Source organism: Aquarana catesbeiana, linkage group LG11, assembly GCF_042186555.1.
Source record: "Aquarana catesbeiana isolate 2022-GZ linkage group LG11, ASM4218655v1, whole genome shotgun sequence".
Classification (NCBI taxonomy): domain Eukaryota; kingdom Metazoa; phylum Chordata; class Amphibia; order Anura; family Ranidae; genus Aquarana; species Aquarana catesbeiana.
This window is the reverse complement of record NC_133334.1, coordinates 233507082-233528247: the sequence shown is the minus strand read 5'-3', so window position 1 is coordinate 233528247 and position 21166 is coordinate 233507082. Positions and strand designations below refer to the sequence as shown.

General features: G+C 42.9%; 1 protein-coding gene across 1 annotated transcript in view; it reads right to left on the bottom strand.

Annotated features, from left to right (window-relative positions):
* Positions 1-21166, bottom strand: part of LOC141111747 (polycystin-1-like protein 2) — a 160168-nt gene that overhangs the window by 43883 nt on the left and 95119 nt on the right. The window contains exons 28-33 of the mRNA XM_073603883.1: positions 20834-21033; positions 16546-16769; positions 15056-15266; positions 11518-11746; positions 8036-8264; positions 6152-6248 (exon numbers count right to left, since the gene is read on the bottom strand). Coding sequence (XP_073459984.1) covers positions 6152-6248; positions 8036-8264; positions 11518-11746; positions 15056-15266; positions 16546-16769; positions 20834-21033 — 1190 coding nt within the window. The remainder of the gene's footprint in view (positions 1-6151; positions 6249-8035; positions 8265-11517; positions 11747-15055; positions 15267-16545; positions 16770-20833; positions 21034-21166) is intronic.

The window sequence follows — 21166 nt, the reverse complement described above, 5'->3', positions numbered from 1 at the left end:
CATTCACTGTCCAGTGCAGCTGAGACTGCAGAGAAAGTCACGTGTGTTTGATCTCTGGGGTGCACACCCCAATGCAATAGGCTACGCACACCTATGCCGACAACAAATCCCTGGATTTATTTTGGATGTTGGCTCAAACTTGTCTTGCATACACACGGTCACACAAATGTTGTCGGAAATGCCGAACGCCAAGAACGCGGTGACGTACAACACGTACGGCGAGCCGAGAAAAATTAAGTTCAATAGCCAGTGCGGCTCTTCTGCTTGATTCCGAGCATGCGTGGAATTTTGTGCATCAGAATTGTGTACACACGATCGGAATTTACGACAATGGATTTTGTTGTGGGAGAATTTGGGAATCAGCTCTCAAATTATGTTTGTCTGAAATTCTGACAAAAAATGTCCAATGGAGCCTACACACTGTCAGAATTTCCGACAACAAGCTCCTATCGAACATTTCTTATCGGAAATTCCGATCGTGTGTACGCGGCTTTAGTTAGCAAGAAGCTCTTTTACTTACCAGATCCTTTGTCCCCCCTGAAAGACAATGCTCCCTGTGCTCTAGCAGTGGACTATCCCTTGCTGTGCTAACGTCCAATGCAGGGTTATGGTCTCTTGGAGCATGTGGGAGAAGAGGCTGTGGAGACCTTGTCTAGCAATGTGGAGGAGACCCCAGAAACAGAGGAAGGCATATCTAAAACTGCTTTACTAAATCCCCCTAGACAGAAACTAGCATTTAACTATTGTAGTACAGGTGCAGCTCCACTGCAAGGGAGAATTTTTAGGTTTCCTGGAGTTCATCCTTTAAAGATTTGTTAAAAGTATTTTGTTTTTCTACATTTGAAGGACTTTTTAAAAGCAGAATAGCAGGTTTCTATTTACATTAATTGTGTAGTATGGATGACAGTTCTGAGGCTGCTTTTTACCTGCTGAAGGTCCGTTCACAAAACAGTAGGTACAGGGCGACTTTGTGTTGCGACTTGCTTGCAACTTGATGGAACTTCAATGCATCTTTCATGCAACTTTGATGTTTTGCAACTTTGGCAAATCATAACAATACAGAGGGTGACACAGTATTAAACTTACAAAACCCTCTGAAGTAGCAAAGATAAGACAAGGAAACTACCTACAACTTTTGGGATTTTTAACATTGCAGTCTCAATGGCACTCATGTTGCAAGTAAGATGCAGAAAAGTAGTGCAGGAACTATTTTTTTTTTGATCGCTGCAACTTGAGGCACAGCATTTAAGACAGCACCCATTGAAATTAATGTGTTTTGACTTGTCGTGTGAGTTTCTGTGTCACATGTTGCAGCAAGTCGTATGAGAAAACGCAGCAGTATGAACTAGGGCTTAGCCATATGCATTTGGGGCATAGGGCATATGTCCCAAAAGCATATGTTTGAGTAAAGTTGCATTAAAACGCAAAACACACCATTCATAAAGAAACTTTATCTTTAGGAGCTCATAGACATTTGAAACGAAAGCCTAGCACACACTAGTAGTTCTTTTTGTTCTGAACAAACTAACGAAAAAAAACCCGAAGAGCTCGGGAGGAGCTGCTGTACTAACAATTCGATGTTAGTACAGCGATCTCCCTTGAGGAGCTTTTGTGCTCTGACGGGGTGACGGCCTCCCTGCCAGAACACACTGGTCAGCACTCTCAGCCATTGAGACACATGTGCAGAATAGAATTACAGCACCATAAAAATGACATACCCTGTTTTTTTACACATGCATTACTAATTCACGAACTCCAGTTCATGGCTAAAACAAGCAAACATTTAATGCCATCTCCATGGATGATGAGATTATCTCCGAATGTTTCCATTTGCTGTATTTCCCTAGAGAACCGTTAACTCAAACATATGCAGTGTGACCTTTGAATCTAAACCTTACTCATACTTCTTGGTTATATGGACACATTGGGGGTTATTTACGAAAGGCGAATCCACTGTGCACTACAAGTGCACTTGAAAGTGCAGTCGCTGTAGATCTAAGGGGGACATGCAAGGAAAATAAAAAACAGCATTTTAGCTTGCACATGATTGGATGATAAATTCAGCAGAGCTTCCCCTCATTTCAGATCTTCCCCTCAGATCTACAGTGACTACACTTCCAAGTGCACTTTCAGTGCACTTGTATTGCAAAGTGGATTTGCCTTTCGTAAATAACCTCCACTGAATTATTTTCTGGTTAAAAACGATCCTCAAAGTGTACTGAAATGGTGTGCTTGGACTATTGAGGCCAGTTCACACTGGTGCATTGTGGTAACCCACTCAAAAAAGTGCATTTATAATGTGTGTTAGAATGGTGCATTGCAATACTGTTTCAATGTAGTAACAGAACATGCCGCAGCACATAAATTTTGCACTGCACCATAACAGTGTTAATTTTACGAAAATATTTTTGTCATAGTTTTCGTAAGCTGCATGTTTTCAGTGATGAAAACTAAATGAAAATAAAATTATAAATAAGTCAATTGATGAATACTATGAGATAAATCAATTCCAATTTTCATTTAGTCGACTAAAATCTCCAGTACATTTTGGTCGACTAAAATCAAATAGGTTTAGTTAAATTGTAATGCATTATTTAAGCATTTCTGTAGAATTTCCAAACTCATATGTAATCCTGGAGTAAAAATCTAATAACTTGTTATTATTTATGGTATTAAAGTGTTTGATAACCTAAAAAAAAAGATCCCATTCCTTTAAACCATGTTATACAGCACAGTGCTTGTACTGTGTCATTTGGCCCCCTGTAACGCCTGAAATACCTGGCTGATCCTGCCAGTTTCTGCTCTCTCCTATGTAAACTGACCGCGGTGTATCATGGCAGCTGAGCCCTGACACCATGGACACTTTACGTGACTCCGTCATCCGCTTCCTCCTCTGTGCTCTCCTCCACCCCCCCTCCTCCCTGCCTGTCAGCTCCGTGTTAGTGCCCGCCCCCCTCCACTCCTGCTGCTCAAATTGCTGTACATTTTTCACACCATCCTCTCTATTTATTTATGTAAAATACCCCTGTGTCTGCACCTTAAAAAAATAATGTAGAATATACCTGTTTACAGGGCGCCGATTGGCACTTACGTGACCCGCTGCCTCTCTTCTCCGCCTCTCCTGACTGACCATAGCGGGGGATCCTAGGCCCCACCCGCTGCAGCTGTTAGGCCAAGTGGGTCATGTGAGTGCCGATCGGCACTCTGTAAACAGGTATATACTGCATTATTTTTATAAGGCACAGACACAGGGGCACTTTACATAAATAAACAGAGAGGATACTGTAATTTTTCATTGGTGGGTTAACAACCACTTTAAGGTTTGAACATGCACTACAGACACAGATTTAGGGATTGTAATATATAACGTCTTGATATATAAAACCAAGTTTCATAAAAAAACAAAAATATTGCTTTTTGGCAAACAGAAATGCATCTTTACAATATAAATAAAACCCCCAAAAATGTAAACTCTGTGTGGGGAAGTAAATGGGAGTGAGGGAGCGCACAGGGAAGGGTGCATTATACTTTGGTGATGGGGAGGTGACCTGCAAGTGGGGATGGGGAAGTAAATGGGAGTAATGCCTCGTACACACGAGCGGACTTTACGGCAGACTTTGCCCGGCGGACTTTTCAACGTACTTTACGACAGACTTTCTGAATGAACAGACTTGCCTACACACAATCCACCAAAGTCCGTCGAATTCGTACGTGATGACGTACGACCGGACTAAAACAAGGAAGTTCATAGCCAGTAGCCAATAGCTGCCCTAGCGTGGCTTTTTGTCCGTTGAACTAGCATACAGACGGCGGACTTTTCGACCGGACTCGATTTCGACGGATTAATTTAAAACATGTTTCAAATCTAAGTCCGTCCAACTTTTGAGAAAACAAAGTCTGCTGGAGCCCACACACGATCGAATTGTCCGACCAAATTCCGTCCACCGGGCAAAGTCTGCCGTAAAGTCCGCTCGTGTGTACGCGGCATAAGGGAGTGCACAGGGCAGAGAACTGGTCTGGGGAGGCTGTTATGTTACATAGTGCTAAGCACTGCTACCTTGCTGGGAGGGGAAACACTCACCAAATCACATCAAGACAGAAACAAATCCTATGGTGGAGTTCCTCTTCTGTGGTTTGCAGGGCATTGTTCTAGAACTCTCAGGCCACAGGTAGACAGAGGGAGCCTGCGTCTCTTAGTCAATACAGCTTGCTGATAGAGTCAGGGAGCTGGGGATTTAACAGACAGGCAGAGCTCCGAGGAAATCGGAAGGGTTCAGGTGAGTACTGAAGATTTTAATAGACCTAAATGTACTGGAGATTTTAGTAGACTAACATACGACTAAAACTAAAATGGCATTTTAGTCAAAAGACTATGACTAAAACTAGATTGAAATTTGACGTCAGGGGGGGCTTCCAGATTCCGAAAAAAACCCCACCCGCAGACCCTGACAACCACCGGGCAAGGGTTGTCGGGAAGAGGCCCTTGTTCAGGAGGGGGGCGCTCACTCGTCCCCTTCCTTTCCTGACCTGCCGGGCGGCATGCTCGGATAAGGGTCTTGTATGGATTTTGGGGGGATCCCACGCCATTTTCTTTTTACATTTTGGCATGGAGGGTCCCCTCCGAATCCATACTAGACCCAAGGGCCTGGTATGGACCTGGGGGGGGGGGGGGGGGGGGGGGGTGTCGGGGGGGGTCCCATGCTGTTTTTTTTCACAATTTGTTTTTTTAGCCGGCAATTCTTTTTTTTTCCATTAACCTCCCTGGCGGTATGATTATTTCAGATTTTTGATGCTCAAAGCGGTACAAAGTTTTGCATGGAAATTTGGCGTTTTATATTATAGGCCTGTAATTCTTAGGAATAACTCACTTAAATCTGTCCAAACAAGAGTCTAGTAGACATCCCGGGTATGATAAAGTTTGAAACACAAAATCATAAATTATAATATAATAAATAACTATAAATAATTCTAACAAATAATAATAATAAAAATTATTCAATAATGTAATCAAATCAAAAACACTGAAATTTGCTCAGTTGCAAAATTGTCGCTGTCATTACTTTCAGTGTTTGATGACGGATTTCCCCACGAATCACTATCGCTCAATTCTGCAAGTGTTCTAATTTATTATCGCTGTTTTCTAGCTGGTCTAAAACCGCTTTTGATGTAAAGGGACACTTTTTTGTTGCTATGAACAATCTCCAGTTTCCAGGCAGAAAGAACAGTATATATAATATAAAACTGCATGCAGAACACTGCACAAACCAATAGGGACAAAGGGGATGTGAAATAATTTGATACAGTACTGTAATCTGTAAGATTACAGTGTACTGTATGTGTAATGTGTTTTTATACCTTTTGAATTTGGCGCCGGGCATCGCAACGCTCACAGGGAACGGAGCTCGGTACAGTGATAGATCCGGCGGAGGACACGGCTCACACACACAGCGGGGAGACATCACAGGATCCTGGGGACAAGGTAAGTAACTTTGCCTGGATCCTTTGATGCGATCCCGAGTGTGGCTCGGGGTTAGCGCTTTTGGTACTGAAAATTCACCCCGAGCCACACTCAGGATTACAGCCAGGGAGGTCAAGCGGGGAAGCCTACTGACAGCTGATGACTCATCGGTTGTTAAGGATGCAGTGGCCGGCTTCCCAGCCCCCTCCTTAGCTACCAGCTATATACAGTGTTAACAAAAACGCAAATCGCGGCAAAATCGCGTGTCCAAAAATGTGGCAAGCACCGCGAAAAGCACTGCAGAAACGCCACAAAGCAACATGCATAGATGTGAATGGAGCCTAAGTAGCCATACTAAAAGGTAATCCCAGAGGAAACTTCTAAATTGCATATAAAATTTTTCCTAATAAAAAGTATTCTTGGAAATAGTACATTATCTACAATGGTATTCTCCACCATTATGAATGCATGCACAATGAAAAGCGCCAACCTGTTATTTTTCTTTCCCCCCCAATAGCATAACAAAAAGCACCTAGCTACCTGCCATGGCCGATACCGCTGCTTCATCCCTTCCTCTAGTTTTTAAATTCTCAGTCTTACAATATGCCTTTGTACTATACTGATACTATATAGCTTGATGTATTATTAATATTACACCTTGCTGCCTCTTGTAAGATAGATTTTTTGAGATACCTGGTGTAGAAATGTTTCCATTGAGAGCAGTTTCTTCTTCATCTTCTGGTTCTACTTTCTTAAGAACTAGAGCAAAAAATGCCGCAAATCCCAGAACCTAAAACATAATAAATGCAAGCTTTTAAGATTCAGACTGGATTATTTGTCGCTTGGTTTTAACAAAAAGAAAAAACAACTGTCCCTCCCTTAAAGCCTTTGGGAAAATTGCACATTATTTATTAATATAAGCTAGTAGACGAAAGGAAAGACAGTGATCACCACCATGCCCACCCCCGCGGGAGACGGATGGGGATGCGGCGATCAGAGGCCTCCTTACCTTAGGAGGCAGATGCCGAGTCTCGGGATGACACGCTGATCTCCCATCCCCCTCCCTCCAGGACGGGGAGTGCTGGATATGGCTGAAGAGGGAGCTGAGTCCCAGCTGGAGAGGACCACCGGTTAAGCTGCTCCCAGACTCTTCCAAGCTACTGGGCAGTTGCTTCTCCTCCCGGCCGAACAGGAAGTGGGTCCTGAGACTCCCTGGCCAATCTGGCCTCAGGACCAGCTTCCTGATTGGCCGGGAGGAGCATCAGGAAGACAATAGTGAATATTAAATCGCTATTGTCACACAACTGGGTGGGCTCAGGGCGCAGTGCTCTGTGCTCTGAGGCCTGAGGCCACCCTTTTTTGAAGCCAGTTAGAGCCTCTGGCTATAATAACGTGCTTCTAAAAAAAAAAAAATCCCATTGAAATCCATGCATCCGGCACCCTGCATGTAGATTAGAGGCCGGGCGCATGAATTAGGGGGGTGGCGCCCCTGTGCCACTAATGGACGGGCCACCACTGCATGTTGAGTGGATAGAGAAGATTGGGGGGCAGGAGAAGTTCTATAGTCCAGTAGGCCGGACTGACAACACTGGCTGGGATTTTAGTGTACTGTGTTCAGAATTCTTTATTAATCCCAAAGGGAAATTATTGCCAGCTTGACAGCTCAAACAGGAAGTTAGGAGCACACTAGATTTCTGCCAGATCAATAGGTATTTTGCTGCATTCTAAAGGGAGAAATATGCAGAAATGTTTTGCCTAGAAATACATTTTATCCAACATCTGGCCCCCCACACCCTTTTACCGGCCCACTTTTGCTTGTCTTTGCTTAGAATTTAACTGGCTGATAGGATCTTGCACGAATTATGTTTTATAAATAGGTGTAGCATGTTCCTTATTTCTCTCTTGCCTATGCACTATATGGGCATATATTTTTACATGACTTTATACTTTGTAATAATTTCTTTGAATTAAGTAAGACTTCCAAAAATGCCTTCTGGTTAGCTAGGGCTTACACTGTGTGACCAGGGGAATTACACACCCCAGTAGTTATACTTTGGCACATTGCCATTTAATGTACTTAGGCCTGTCATGTAACATATGAACAGTATTAAAGTAACAGTGCACCGAAACACGATTGCTAACCTGAAAATGCTAGCTGCCTGCCTGATTGACTTTTACTTTATTACCTTTTGAATCACAGACCCATCAAAGTCAAATTTCCGGATCTGTATACCTGTTTTTGGTTAGTGACACTGACTGTATAAAAGCCATTAGATCAACCTGGCATACAGGCAACTGTCAACTTTAAAAAAAAGAGGTCAGTAATGGCAATGCTTAGCTAGGCAATAGCAAGCTGAATATTTCTTGGTACTGGTTTCCTTTAAATTATACATTTAATCATTTATAAAATATATAAATAAAAAAATAAACTGCACTGTGAAAGTATGGTATTAAATAAATAATGCGTTATATTAGGATGAAAAAGTAACAGAGAGATAGTAAAGAGAAAACAGAGACATTTTTACTCCAGTCATAAAGATCCCATTGTTTAAAATACTATATCTCTTTGAAACTAACTTTTAAAGGTTGTGTAATAAAGAGGCTCTCAAAGAATGAGATTGCCATTGAGATCAGCCACTTGATGGAGCTGTCCTTCCCATAATGTAGACCATACAACATTGTGAAGAAGCCTGATACGCCACTGGTCGCTGCCACCAGGAACCAACCGATGAAAACAAACCACCAAGGCAGTCCCTTGGCTGAGTTCTTCTTTTTATCCTCAGACAGACTGGCTGTGGATGAGCACCTACAGAATGATGATACAACACAGGTAAGTCAATACACAAAGCATTTGGTAGAAGCCGCCATTCTACTCTGTGTGTTTTCGGACTACAAATGAGATCTTTTCTGCCCTTATCCTGATTGTCATGCACTTCCTATAACCTGTATAGAAGAATTACAGCGGGCAACAGAAGCATAGGAGTGCATATGGCCAGTACAGTAAAACTGGTAAAAGGCTTATCAAATCAGATATGGTGCCTTTGATTGCTCAGTGTTTTACTCCTTTGACTCCTATTTAAAGTATAACTAAAGGTAAAACTTTTATTGTTAATTTTGGACAAAGTGGAAAGGGATTAGAACACTTGTCGGGTCTAAATTTGTCTTGTATACCATTATCACAGATATTTAAAGAAAATCCCAAATTATGAGTTGTTCCCAGAGCAGGAATAGAGGGGAAATCTTCTAATGAGGACACAGTTCTGGTGACCGTGCTGATAATCAGGGATTCCCTTGCTTTGGAAGTATTTCCTCTCACTCCCTCTTTTGGATATGAGACAGGAAGTGAAGGGGAACCTCTCCAAGGGGACACAGATAGCAAAAAACAACTTGACAGGGGTTATAACCCTTCCTTTACGCTATCCAAAATGAAAAAAAAAAGTTTTGCCTTTTAGTTCAATGCAAAGCAATTCGATCTGCCAAAATCAACAAGTCAAGTTAAATTTGGCGTGGCCTCCAATTGCCTTGTTAGACTTTTGGTGAGTGGTCGGGAGCGGTGGGGGGTAATTATGGATGAGCTTGATGTTCGGGTCGAACATACGTTCTACTCGAACATCGGGTGTTCGCCCGTTCATCGAAGAGCAAACATTATGGGGCATTCGCAGGAAATTCGAGCCGCGGAACGCCCCATAATGCACTGCAAGATCGCATTGCTGTATGATGATTGGCCAAAGCATGCACCTGACCTGCATGCTTTGGCCAATCATGGCTCAAGGGGACTAAGTCCACACCCCACACTATATAAGGCTGCCTACACGGTGGCCCTGTGTAGTGTTGTTGGTGTGGATGGAGAGATAGCTTTATTTAGATTAAGCAGGCAGGTCATTCAGTTAGTGGCAGTGTATTTGAGATATATATATATATATATATATATATATATATATATATATATATATATATACTCTGCATTTAGCATAGACTGTAAATTCAGTGTTTCAGTGTTTAATCTATATTCAGTCAGTGCAGACGGTGTATTAATATATATATATATATATATATATATATATATATATATATATATATATATATATATATATATATACTCTGCATCCAGTGTAGCCTATATCTACAATGCATTCCGTGGTGTATAGTTGCTAATACAGTGCAGGCGGTGTACACAGTATCTAATACAGTGCAGCCGTAGTACAGTTTCTGGTGGTGTACACAGTATCTAATAGAGTGTGTACAGTTTCTACTACACTTCTGGTGGTGTACACAATACAATGCAGCCATAGTACAGTTGCTAATACAGTGCAGGCGGTGTAGACAGTATCTAATACAGTGTGTAGAGTTTCTACTACACTTCTGGTGGTGTACACAGTATCTAATGCAAAGCCTATTAGAGTCTTTGGCTGTAATCAGGTGCTTCAAAAAAGCAACCCCTTCCCCCCCATTGGTTTAACAGGGGCATGTAATTACAATTCTTGATATAATATTTCATAGCAGGGCCCGTTCCTGCGCCCAACAAGATTAACTGTGAGGGCTTACAGTGTTGTGGCACCACCACCCAAGGCCCAATTTTTCTGCCCCTGTTTAACAGGAGCATGTAATTACAATTTTTGATATAATATTTCAGCGCAGGGCCCGTTCCTGCACCCAACAAGACTATCTGTGAGGGGTTACAGTGTTGTGGCACCACCACCACCACCCAAGGCCCAATTTTTCTGCCCCTGTTTAACAGGGGCATGTAATTACAATTCTTGATATAATATTTCATAGCAGGGCCCATTCCTGCGCCCAACAAGATTAAATGTGAGGGCTTACAGTGTTCTGGTACCACCACCACCACCACCACCAAATGCTCAATTTTTCTGCCCCTTTTAACAGGGGCACGTAATTCCAAATCTTGATATAATATTTCACAGCAGGGCCCGTTCCTGCGCCCAACAAGATTAACTGTGAGGCCTTTCAGTGTTCTGGCACCACCACCACCACCCAAGGCCCAATTTTTCTGCCCCTGTTTAATAGGGGCATATAATTACAATTTTTTAATAGTATTTCATAGCAGGGCCCGTTCCTGTGCTCCCCAAGAGTAACTGTGAGGGCTTACAGTGTTCTGGTACCACCAAGACCTAAGACCCAATTCTCTGCAGAGTTTATAGGGCAGGCCGTATAGTATATATACTGCTGTTCAGAGTATATAGTGCCTGGGGGCCCCCCACACCATTTTTTTTTAAATTTGGGTGCAGGGTTCCCCTAATATCCATACCGGACCCAAAGGGCCTGGTAATGGACTGGGGGGCATGTATGCCGTTTTTTTCAATGATTTTTCACCTATATTGCCGGAACCCAACAATACATTACAGCCGCGTGCAGTTTTAAATTACTTTTTTCCTTTAGAAATGTCATTTTGCTGTGGTATTGTTCTAAACACGGGAAAACTGCGCCACTTTACAGGCATGATATAGACACCCCCAGGCACGATATTTAAAGGAATATTTTATTTTTATTGTTTCACTTTAAGCATTATCAAAATCACTGCTCCTGAAAAAACGGCAGTCTCTAAAACTTTTTTTGCATTGGTTCATGTCCCCTGGGGCAGGACCGGGTCCCCAAACACTTTTTATGGCAATAACTTGCATATAAGACTTTAAAATTAGCACTTTTTATTTTTCACGTTCGTGTCCCATAGACTTTAACGGTGTTCGCGTGTTCGAACAAATTTTTTGCCTGTTCGCATGTTCTCCTGCGAACCGAACCTGGGGGGTATTCGGCTCTTCCCTAGTGGTAATAAGGTAATAATACAGCTGAGCCACCTGTTTCTACCACACGTGTGAATGAGGCCTTCCTCTGCGGAAATTCTGTTCCAAGTAGTCACTACACTTTTGGTAAAGTCTTACTCTTTAAAGTTACTCTTGAACTTTCCTCTACCAGGCTGAGGACATGCTCCCATGTGCTTGATTAAAGTTTAATCCATAAAGCTTTTCTATAATTAGTATCATAAAGCATTTTCTATATCTTATAAATCAACTGAAATAAATTACTGGCTTACTGTGACTTACATGTCGCTAGCAGAACCAGATGCATAGAGCTGATTCTCCAAAATGTCCTTCATATTCTGGACTTGTGACACAGCTTGGATGTAACTTTGAGAGTTTTGGAATTGATGAGGTCCTAGAAGTTCCAGCCTCCTCTCCACATGCTGCAGTTGTTGATAGAGATAGCGGTTCTGTTCTCCACGAGGCATCTTCTCACACAGTCCTTTCACTGGAGTGGGACTTCTTATGTCTTCTGAAAATAAAATAAAAGGGAAAAAACAGAGTTTTAAGACTGTACTAAAATGCACTTATATCGTTTAGTGGTGCATTTAAAGTGGATAGTGTAACACACTGCAAAGTATATCTATTTAGTAAATCTTCATTCTTTACAAAAAATGCTTAAAAAAAAAAAAACAGCATTGGAGAACATTTTTGTGATGTCTTGTGAATTTAGGGAATACAAGTCAACAGAAGTCAAGTGGATACACCGGAAGTCAGAGTGTAACATGGGCGGCCCGTCCATTAAGGGCGCATGGGCCACCCCCCATCCATGTGTCCGGCCCCCATGCAGGATGCCGGATGCATGAATTCCAATGGAGGGGGTTGTTTTTTTGAAGCACCTGATTAGAGCCAAAGACTCTAACAGGCTTCAAAATAGGGTGGGCTCGGGGCGCAAGCACTGCGAACTGTGCCCCCCCCAGGTGTGTTATAATAGCAAAGGAATATTCACTATTGTAACACTGATCCTCCTCCTGGCCAATCAGGAAGCGGGTCTTGAGACCCATCATCCTATTGGCTGAAAAGACAGGTGATCCTATTGGACGCCTAGGAAGAGGGGAGGAGACGCACAGCAGAAGCCACCATAATGGAGGAGAGGTCACAGGAACTGCTGCCCACCACCTGCCACCTGCTACCTACCACCTAGATGGGGTAAGTGCTGGACCGACTGGCAGACAAACGGGCGAGTGGACGGGCGGGGTTTGAGGTGCCGCTGGCCACTCCAGGGGGCTGGTTGTTTGCTGCCCCCCCCCCCCCCAAAAAAAACGCCAGCTGACACTGGAGTGTAATGTAATGTAAGTAACCTTTTCTTATTTCTCCTAATTTTTATATTTTTTACATGGAGGGGTGGGGGTCTATTAGATAGTGTTATATTGCATTCTGAAGCAATGTCTGCCCTAATGCTGTAAGGCTCGGTTCACATGTATCCATCCCAGTTTCAGTGCGGTTTTGTTCACTGATTCAGGTGCCACCCAGGTGTGAATCTTTACTTGAAATCGCACCTATACAGGACTCTTTAAAAATGGTCTGTGGCCGGCCCGGACATATAGAAAGCCAGTTTGGTTTAAATGACATATTCAAAAACGCATCCAATTCACATATATGTGAACCAAGCCTAAAGGAGGACAGTATGAAAGGTGCACACATTTGGCTTGATTAAACTCTATTAAAATTTTGCCTCATGTAGTTTACCTACAAAACAGTCCTTTCTTAATCCAAAAGCAAACCTAGGTAAACAGCTTTACATATTTATCACTGAATCTTGTGTTGCCTACAATTCTGCTTTTTACCCACCACAATTAAACGTAGATCTTTACAACTAGCTTCCACATCTTGCTCCTTTGTGGCACATTATTAATAAGAGTCTTGAACTTTAGTAAGTCCTCAAAAATGGATCTAGTCATAATATCTGACTAAATTTTGATGAGCTTGAAGACCATATCCAAGGATCCCAAGTAAGGGGCTATACTTCTACTGCTGATATTACTAGGCTCTTCTCTATCTGGGAGATGCTTTGCTCTGCTGCAACCACTGTCAAAATTTTGTTTTTCCTTTTCAAAGATTTTTTCAAAATTTGTGGAACGCATGCTCTAATTTTTATTGTTAAACCTGTAATGCTTTTCTTGTTTTTTTGCACTGTGTCAAAAACAGTCTAAGAAGCATTGTAATTTACCCCCAAAGCTTCTAGTAAAACAAACTTTGCATCTACAAAATATACAAAGTTCAAGATGTGTTCTGGTCAAAAAAGGACATTTTTGAAACTTAATAAAGCAGTTTTTCCTACTATTTTCCATCTAAAACTGACCTCATGAGAAGCTAAAATGACAAATTTTCTTAATGTTTTTTAATGCCATGTACAGTAAGGTCAGGCAAATGTTAGTGGAGCAATTCAGCTGTTTCTCAGTTCTACTGCTGATAAAAGATAATGTTTCAACATCTTGTAGATGTAGAATATAGGTTATGATGTATTATGTGGAAATATCCTTGTAGTAACTCTAGTGTTACATTCTACCTTAGTAACTCTAATGCCGCGAACACAAGATCGGATTTTCCAACGGGAAATGTTGGATGTGAGCTTGTTGGCGGAAAGTCCAACCGTGCGTACGCTCCATAGGACAATTATTGTCGGAATTTCCGCCAACAAATGATGGCTAGCATGTTCTCAAATTTTTCGCCAACAAATGTGTGTTGTTGGACTTTCCGATCGTGTGTACACAAGTCCGTCGGACAAAAGTCCAAAGTACAAACACGCATGCTCGGAAGCAGAAGCAGTCGGTCTTGTAAACTAGTCTTTGTAATGAAGAATTAACATTCGTGACGTGGCAAATTATGAAATCTCCAAATGCAGCGCACAATTCTCTTCTTATTCAATGTGATAATAATGAAGCTGCTTTGCTGTTGATACTGATGGAGTTATTGCAGACGAATTTTCACAGGCAAAGTCAACATGTCTGGTTGACGAACGGCCGTTCAGAAACGAACTGAAAAGCACGAAATGAAAAACGCAAAAAAGAAAAGCACGAATCAACACTCACCAAACTTCTACTAACACGAAATTAGCAGAAGGAGCCCAAAGGGTGGCGCTAAAGAGCTGAAAAACCACATAGTACGTCACAACGTTCGTGATTGTTGGCCAACATTTGTGTGACCGTGTGTATGCAAGACAAGTTTGTGCCAACGCCCTTCGAACAAAATTCCAAAATAGCGTTGGAAGAAATGGAGAATTAACATTCGTGACATGGCAAATTATGCTCCAGGGCTGTAGCCATAGGTGTCATCTCCACTTCTCTGTATAGACTACGGAAGCAGGACAGGTTATCAGAAAGCCTGTTACACCTGTAAGCCATAATGTTGACTTAAAGCCACACGGACCCCTTGATAGACAAGGGGGATGGTATTTTAAGGTCCCCAGACCCAGACCCTTTTCGAAATTCAATGCTGACCAATAAAATACAGTCTTTGGGTTGATATATGCAGCACTATCCTTCCTTCTCCAGCTCCAGACACATTTCAGACTTAATGCGCCATGTGGTTTAGAGTCCAGAATAAAATATAAGATAATTATAAGATTTTTCTCTTCTAAATAAAAGTTGCTATCAGCTAAATCAAATAAATGGTCCAATACCATGGAGATCATTTTAATTCAAGCTAGACTTCAGGCTACACACTGACACACATACACACAAGGGACAGTGCAGTCATCATCCATATGAAAATCCATTGTACTCAGACATCCAGTCATGCTTATATGTCCAGTTCTAGGTCAGGCAAGATGGCAACATACCGTTCAAGTCTACAGAGCCCAAACTGAGGTTCAGGGACCTCTCCTTCTTCTTACTATCATCATAAAATTCCTGGGTAACTCTGTTTTGCTTGAGGATGATGTCTTCTACCAGAGACAGAAGTCTATTGATATCAGCTGAATTCCCAAAGTTCATTTCTGGCAATGGAGCCTTCTGGGCTTTAAACAATGAGTTGGCAATTCTCCTGATGTCCTTTTTGTAAATAGAGGAATAGAACTCACTGTAGTTAAAATATAGTTGTAAATTTACATTGTTATACAATATTCACTGAAAGTGTGAAAACTAAAATGGATTCCTATTTCATCCCTTATTAACCCTTAGTTAACTATAACCAGCTCCTTCCTCCTCTTCTCACCTCAGCTATTATTTTTCTGTTGATTTCTATTTTTTTATTTTTAACCATTAATATTTACATTTTTATAGTTTTAATTAGTTTTATGTGTGATTTTTTTCAGTATTGCAAAACCAATGTGCAATATAGGAGGTCCCCTAGTTATAAACATCCGACTTACAAACGACTCCTACTTACAAACGGAGGGAGACAACAGGAAGTGAGAGGAAATCTACCCCTAGGAGGGGAAATTCACTCCTGTAAGAGTTATCATGGGTAAAAGGTACCTCCGCTGATGCTTTATCACCAAGGCTTGTTTCCACAACAACCCAAAATTTTCAAAGTCCAATTGTCATTGGGACAGAAAGTGAGGTGAAATCTTCTGAACAGGGGCACAGACAGCAAAACAAATGTTACAGGGGTGTTAACCCTTCCCTATGCTATCCAAAAAGCTTACAAATATTTTTTTGGCTGAAGTTACACTTAAAAAATGTACCCGTTCCAACTTACAAACAGATTCAACCTAAGAACAAACCTACAGTCCCTATCTTGTTTGTAACCCGGGGACCGCCTGTATAAAGAAGAGGCTTTTTTTCACTTGCAAATGCACACATGTACCATAAACCTCATTCTTTTTGTCTATAGATTGCATAGAATTTTTTTATTTTTTTTTTACAGACAATATTGCCCAAAGTATGCCTTGTTTGTGATAAAAATTATGTACTGTATGTATTACTCCATTATCTTAAATTTTGACAAAAATTATAAACAGGTCCATAACGGAAGTGGAAAAATTGCTTTGGTCTATAAGAGATATACACTTACAAGACTTGAAGTGGTTAAATAACACTTTTTGACATCTCAATACATACATTGGCATCATAATATTGACTATAACATCTTAATAGCTATATGGCAGGGGAATATAATAACGGTTATGCGTAAGAGATTCAATGCTATATAAAAAAAACCATTTTTTAAACTTTCCTGTACTTACATCTCTTAGGAATATAGTGTAGTGAGCATAAGTTTGCGTTGTAATACAAATCACTTTGTAGATCGACTAATGGCAGATACAGATCTGAAACCTTTTAAATTTGAAATTGTGCAATACGATTTTACTTTGCCTAATGTTCATACCTTTAAAACAGCCTCTGTAGTGAGAGTTGAGCTGGAGACAAGTGGTGAGGATGAAGACCCTATGGCAGTATCAGAAGTACAGTCTTTTTCTTTCTTTTCTGATTCCTTTGTCTGTTTAGGTCGTATGTGTCTGAAGATCTGAACAATTAGGAGATTGATGGGGAACATCAGCAGGGAACTCTCAAATCCGATCATGACCTCCTGCCAGGTGAACTCAATCTTGCCTTTAATTATAGAATATAACACCACATTGTAAGACTCTATTCACAATAATGTGTTTTTTTATGCAATTTGCAGAAATGCAGGGACGTTTTTTAATATGGGTTACTATGGAACATGTTCACATCAATGCATTTTTGTGCCTCTGCGTTTTTGGAAAGGGTCAGGGACTTTTTTTCCCGCAAAATGCAGTGTTTTGCATGTAATAGACTTCAATGGACCCGCTTTCAAAACGCAAGTACCACATTTTTGCCGCGATTTGCGTTTTTAAATTCCTTTTTTACACTGTATATAGCTGGTTGCTAAGGAGGGGACCGGGAAGCCGGCTGCCGCGTCCTTAACAACCGATGAGTCATCAGCTGTCAGCGGGTTTCCCCGCTGAATGTTAAAAAAATTAATTGTCGGCTAAAAAAAAAAACGGGGAAAAAATAGCGTGGGGTCCCTCCCCCAGGTCCATACCAGGCCCTTGGGTCTAGTATGGATTCGGAGGGGACCCCCCCATGCCAAAATTTTTTTTAAAATGGCGTGGGGCCCCCCCAAAAATTCATACCAGACCCTTGTCCGAGCATGCAGCCCAGCAGGCCAGGAAAGGGAGGGGACAAGCGAGTCCCCCCCTGAACCATACTAGGCCACATTCCCTCAACATGAGGGAAGAGGTGCTTTGGGGCAGGGGGGCTCTGCGCCCCCCCACCCCAAAGCACATTGCCCCCATGTTGATGGGGACAAGGGCCTCTTCCCGGCAACCCTTGCCTGGTGGTTGTCAGGGTCTATGGGTGGGGCTTATCAGAACCTGGAAGCCCCCTTTAACAAGGGGGCCCCCAGATCATGACCTGCCCCCATGTGAATGAGTATGGGGTACATTGTACCCCTACCCATTCACCAAAAAAAGTAGTGTAGTGTTAAAAAATACAGTAGACAGTTTTTGACAAGTCTTTTATTAAAAATATCTTCTTCCCCGCTTCTTCCTCCGGTCTTCCTCCATCTTCTCCCGCAACCTCTTCCTCCGGGCTTCTCCTTCTCCTGCTGCTTCTTCTTCCGCTCTTCTTCTTTCTCCTGTCTTCTTTGTCTGGTGTTCTTCTTCCTCTGCCGCCGCTCCCGCCGACGACCCTCCTCCCTGTGTGAAATACTTCCTCTGCTTAGAGCAGTGGTTCTCAACCTTTTAGTGCCGTGATCCCTTGATAAAATTTCTCAAGTAGTGGGGACCCCTAACAGTAAAATTATTTTCGTAGCGTGGGTTGTCAGCACCCAAGGCAAGACAAGTAATTTGCGCCCCTAACACACGGACATTTAGCGCTTTCTTAATCCCTTCCACTTGAACAGTATTAAAACCCCTTATGGTACATTTTAGGATGTACCACTCTCTCTTTGTTCTCCTTTCTTTCCCTTTTATCTCTCTCTATCCTAATTTCTTGTTTTTTTCCCCCATCCCTCTCTCTAGCCATCTTTTTCTTATTCTTTCTCTCCCTTTTTCTTTGTTCCTCCCCCTCTTTTCCTCTCCCTTCCATGTATTCTCTATTTTTATTCCTTCTCTTATGCCTTGGGGGGTGAGGTGGAATGGGATGTGGCAATGCTGGGGGGGAGTTCTGATCAGCCAACTTAGGTGCTCTTGATCAAAGTCATCTGCTGATCTGAGAACTGTAGTGGGGACTTTTAATGGCAACTATAATTTACAGGTAGTGTTACTAACTGTGTCTCCAGCTCTGTGGTGTCTCGCAGCAGTGACACCTAGGTCGAAATCAGGAGATAGGGTCTCCTCTAGCCCCTCCCACTTCACATTCCTCACCAGTCAGCTGACCTCTAGTCTCTCCCCCCCCACCCATGCCGTGAACTGAATGAGCGGCTGGGAAGAGGCTGAGTGGGCGGCCGCAGGCTCCAGGAACAGCCCAGCTGGGCCTCCACAGGCTCCAGGGGCAGAGTTGCTGGGAGAGTGGTGCAGGCTTCAGGAACAGCCCAGGATTTGGTGACCTCTGGCAAATCGTCATTCGACCCCCAGGTTGAGAATCACTGGCTTAGAGGGTGCTTCCACTGGCTCTTTCCACTTCAAAGCTTCTTTGACTGCCTTGACCAACTGTGGTTCTAGGGAAAAATCAAAACCCGTGCCAGGGTCATCAACCTCCACCTCACTGTCCAAGGCTTCACTTAAGGAGTGGCTATGATGAGAGGGACCCGGAGCCTCAGGGTTGTCCCCCGCAGGGGCTGATGCTGGGTCAACAGGAGGATTGATGGTGCAGTTGGAGTTCGTTATGCTCAGGGATTCCTGAACCACCTTTCTGACCAGTGCTTCCACTTGTTGGTCTCCACCTCCTCTTTCCCTCACAGCTCGGAAATAGCATGGCTCACAGAGGGATTTACCCTCTGGGACCTGAGCCCCACATCCCCAGCAAGCTTTCTTTTCAGAGCGGCTGGAATGGAGGTGAGAATGGTGCCCAGACATGGTTTTGGGCTCTTCTCTGTGACATCTGGAGGATGATCTAGGACGTCTGGAACTTGATGAAGAATGATGGCGTGGCGACCTAGAATGGTCATTATCTTCGCGTGCCGCATGCTGGTGTTCAGACCTAGAGGGGCTAAGGGGAAAGAAAAGAGTTAACATGCTCCTGGTGAATAACCCAAACAGACAGGCAGAAGGAAAATCCAATCCTAACTGCAGCGTAAGGGTTGGCCACTGGGGGGCATTGACACATCCATGGCAGAAATAGCTTGGTAACTGAAAAGAACCAATAATGCACTAAGAAGGGAGATGCCATAAACAAGACCATTATCAGCAGCCAGGAAGTGCAGCATAAACCTCTTACCTTGGCAACAACGAATATGTGCCCGGGGAAGCCGCCGCCTAAGCCCGCAGAGCATCCCAAGTAATAGCTGTATCTGACAGCTATTTAAACTTGACGCCGACGATGACATCACCGTGCCCCGCAGCACACCTGCGCTGGGACCGACGCCGCCCGGCAGTGCTCGCGCGCATGCACGACTGCCGCCATCTTGCTGGGACTGCGCGCGTGCAAACCAAGCCTCGATCTCAGTTGCATGGACAGCCCGGGACCCTTGAAGCGGTGGACTGGAACGCAGATGTGTTCCAGACACCATAGCCAGAAACCGGAGCCAGAGCAGGAAGGAGACAAACAATACAAATACATACACTGCTGCCATGTGTAATCATATATGTATACGTTACCACCATGGCACGACCTCAATCTGGCCTGGAACTGGGAGCAGTGTTGTGCTCACTGCACGACCGGGGCGTTTAGGAAGCGCCTCCCGCTAATAGTTGGGATGTTTGGCTGTGTTGCTGCTTGCCTGCCAATGGTCAGGCTAGTAAGCTCTTCATGGCATTGCATTTATCGCCCGTGTCCACCCTGCTAATAGCTGGGTCTTGCTGGACTCCAGAATAAAACACCGCCTGATCCATCATTTTACGTGCAAACCGCCAGTACTGGATCGCAGAAATCTTCACAAGGTAAGACTTCACCTTCGCCCTAGGAGGAGGACAAAAAAGGAACACGGCCTCTGGCTAGAAGCAAAGATTTATGGGAGAAGGGTCCTATGAGGTATGAGAGGTGGGATTAATCCATAAGTAGGCTGCTATGGAGTCTGTCAGGAAAGTGCTTTTTTGGGTGGGAATAATGGACCCCAAATCTCCACTGGGGACTCTCCTCAATTGGTCGGGGACGTCAACACTCATGCAGTAGCAGCAAGATTCTACAACAGTTTTCTCATGTAAAGCAAACCAACAGAGGCCCCTCCATAGTGTAAAAAAGCTACCAAAACATTAATTGAATGAGAAAATGCACTTACATATCGTTAAAAGCAATGCTCATGTAAAAAAAAATCACTTAGCTGGTATGTAACCATTTCCTGGAACGCAATGACGTCAGCAAAAGGCTCTGCCCTTTTGTTTCTATTTACAATAGAATTTACTGCTCTCTATATATGTTTAGATTTAATTTTATGGATGCATTTTTGGTAAAGTGTTATGCACAGTCACTTTACTCTATATGCTTGCTTGAGTTTATTTAAGATAAGGTCCTATATACAGTCACTTTATATTTTATCATTCTTCTTTGATTACCCAAGTCCATCTTCTGCTCAGCTGGGTCGGTGGGCACCCCCCAAAATATTATGCTGGTTAGCATGGTGCACAGCAGCAGGGAGAAGCAGCAAGACACTCTCTGCACCCTGGTGAAAGGGCTTCTGGGAGAGCGGTTGAAAACAGAGTACCAGATATGGCCATCACGGAACCCTTTAGATGTTTTCATGAAGAACAGATTGCTGTAACAAGACGAGAGAGAATTATCATAGCACACATGTATCTGACATATCAACAACATAATGAAGGTTCAATTGAATAGAATGTGAATTCAGGTTAGTTGTATATGATAATGTAGTATAATTTACACTCTTG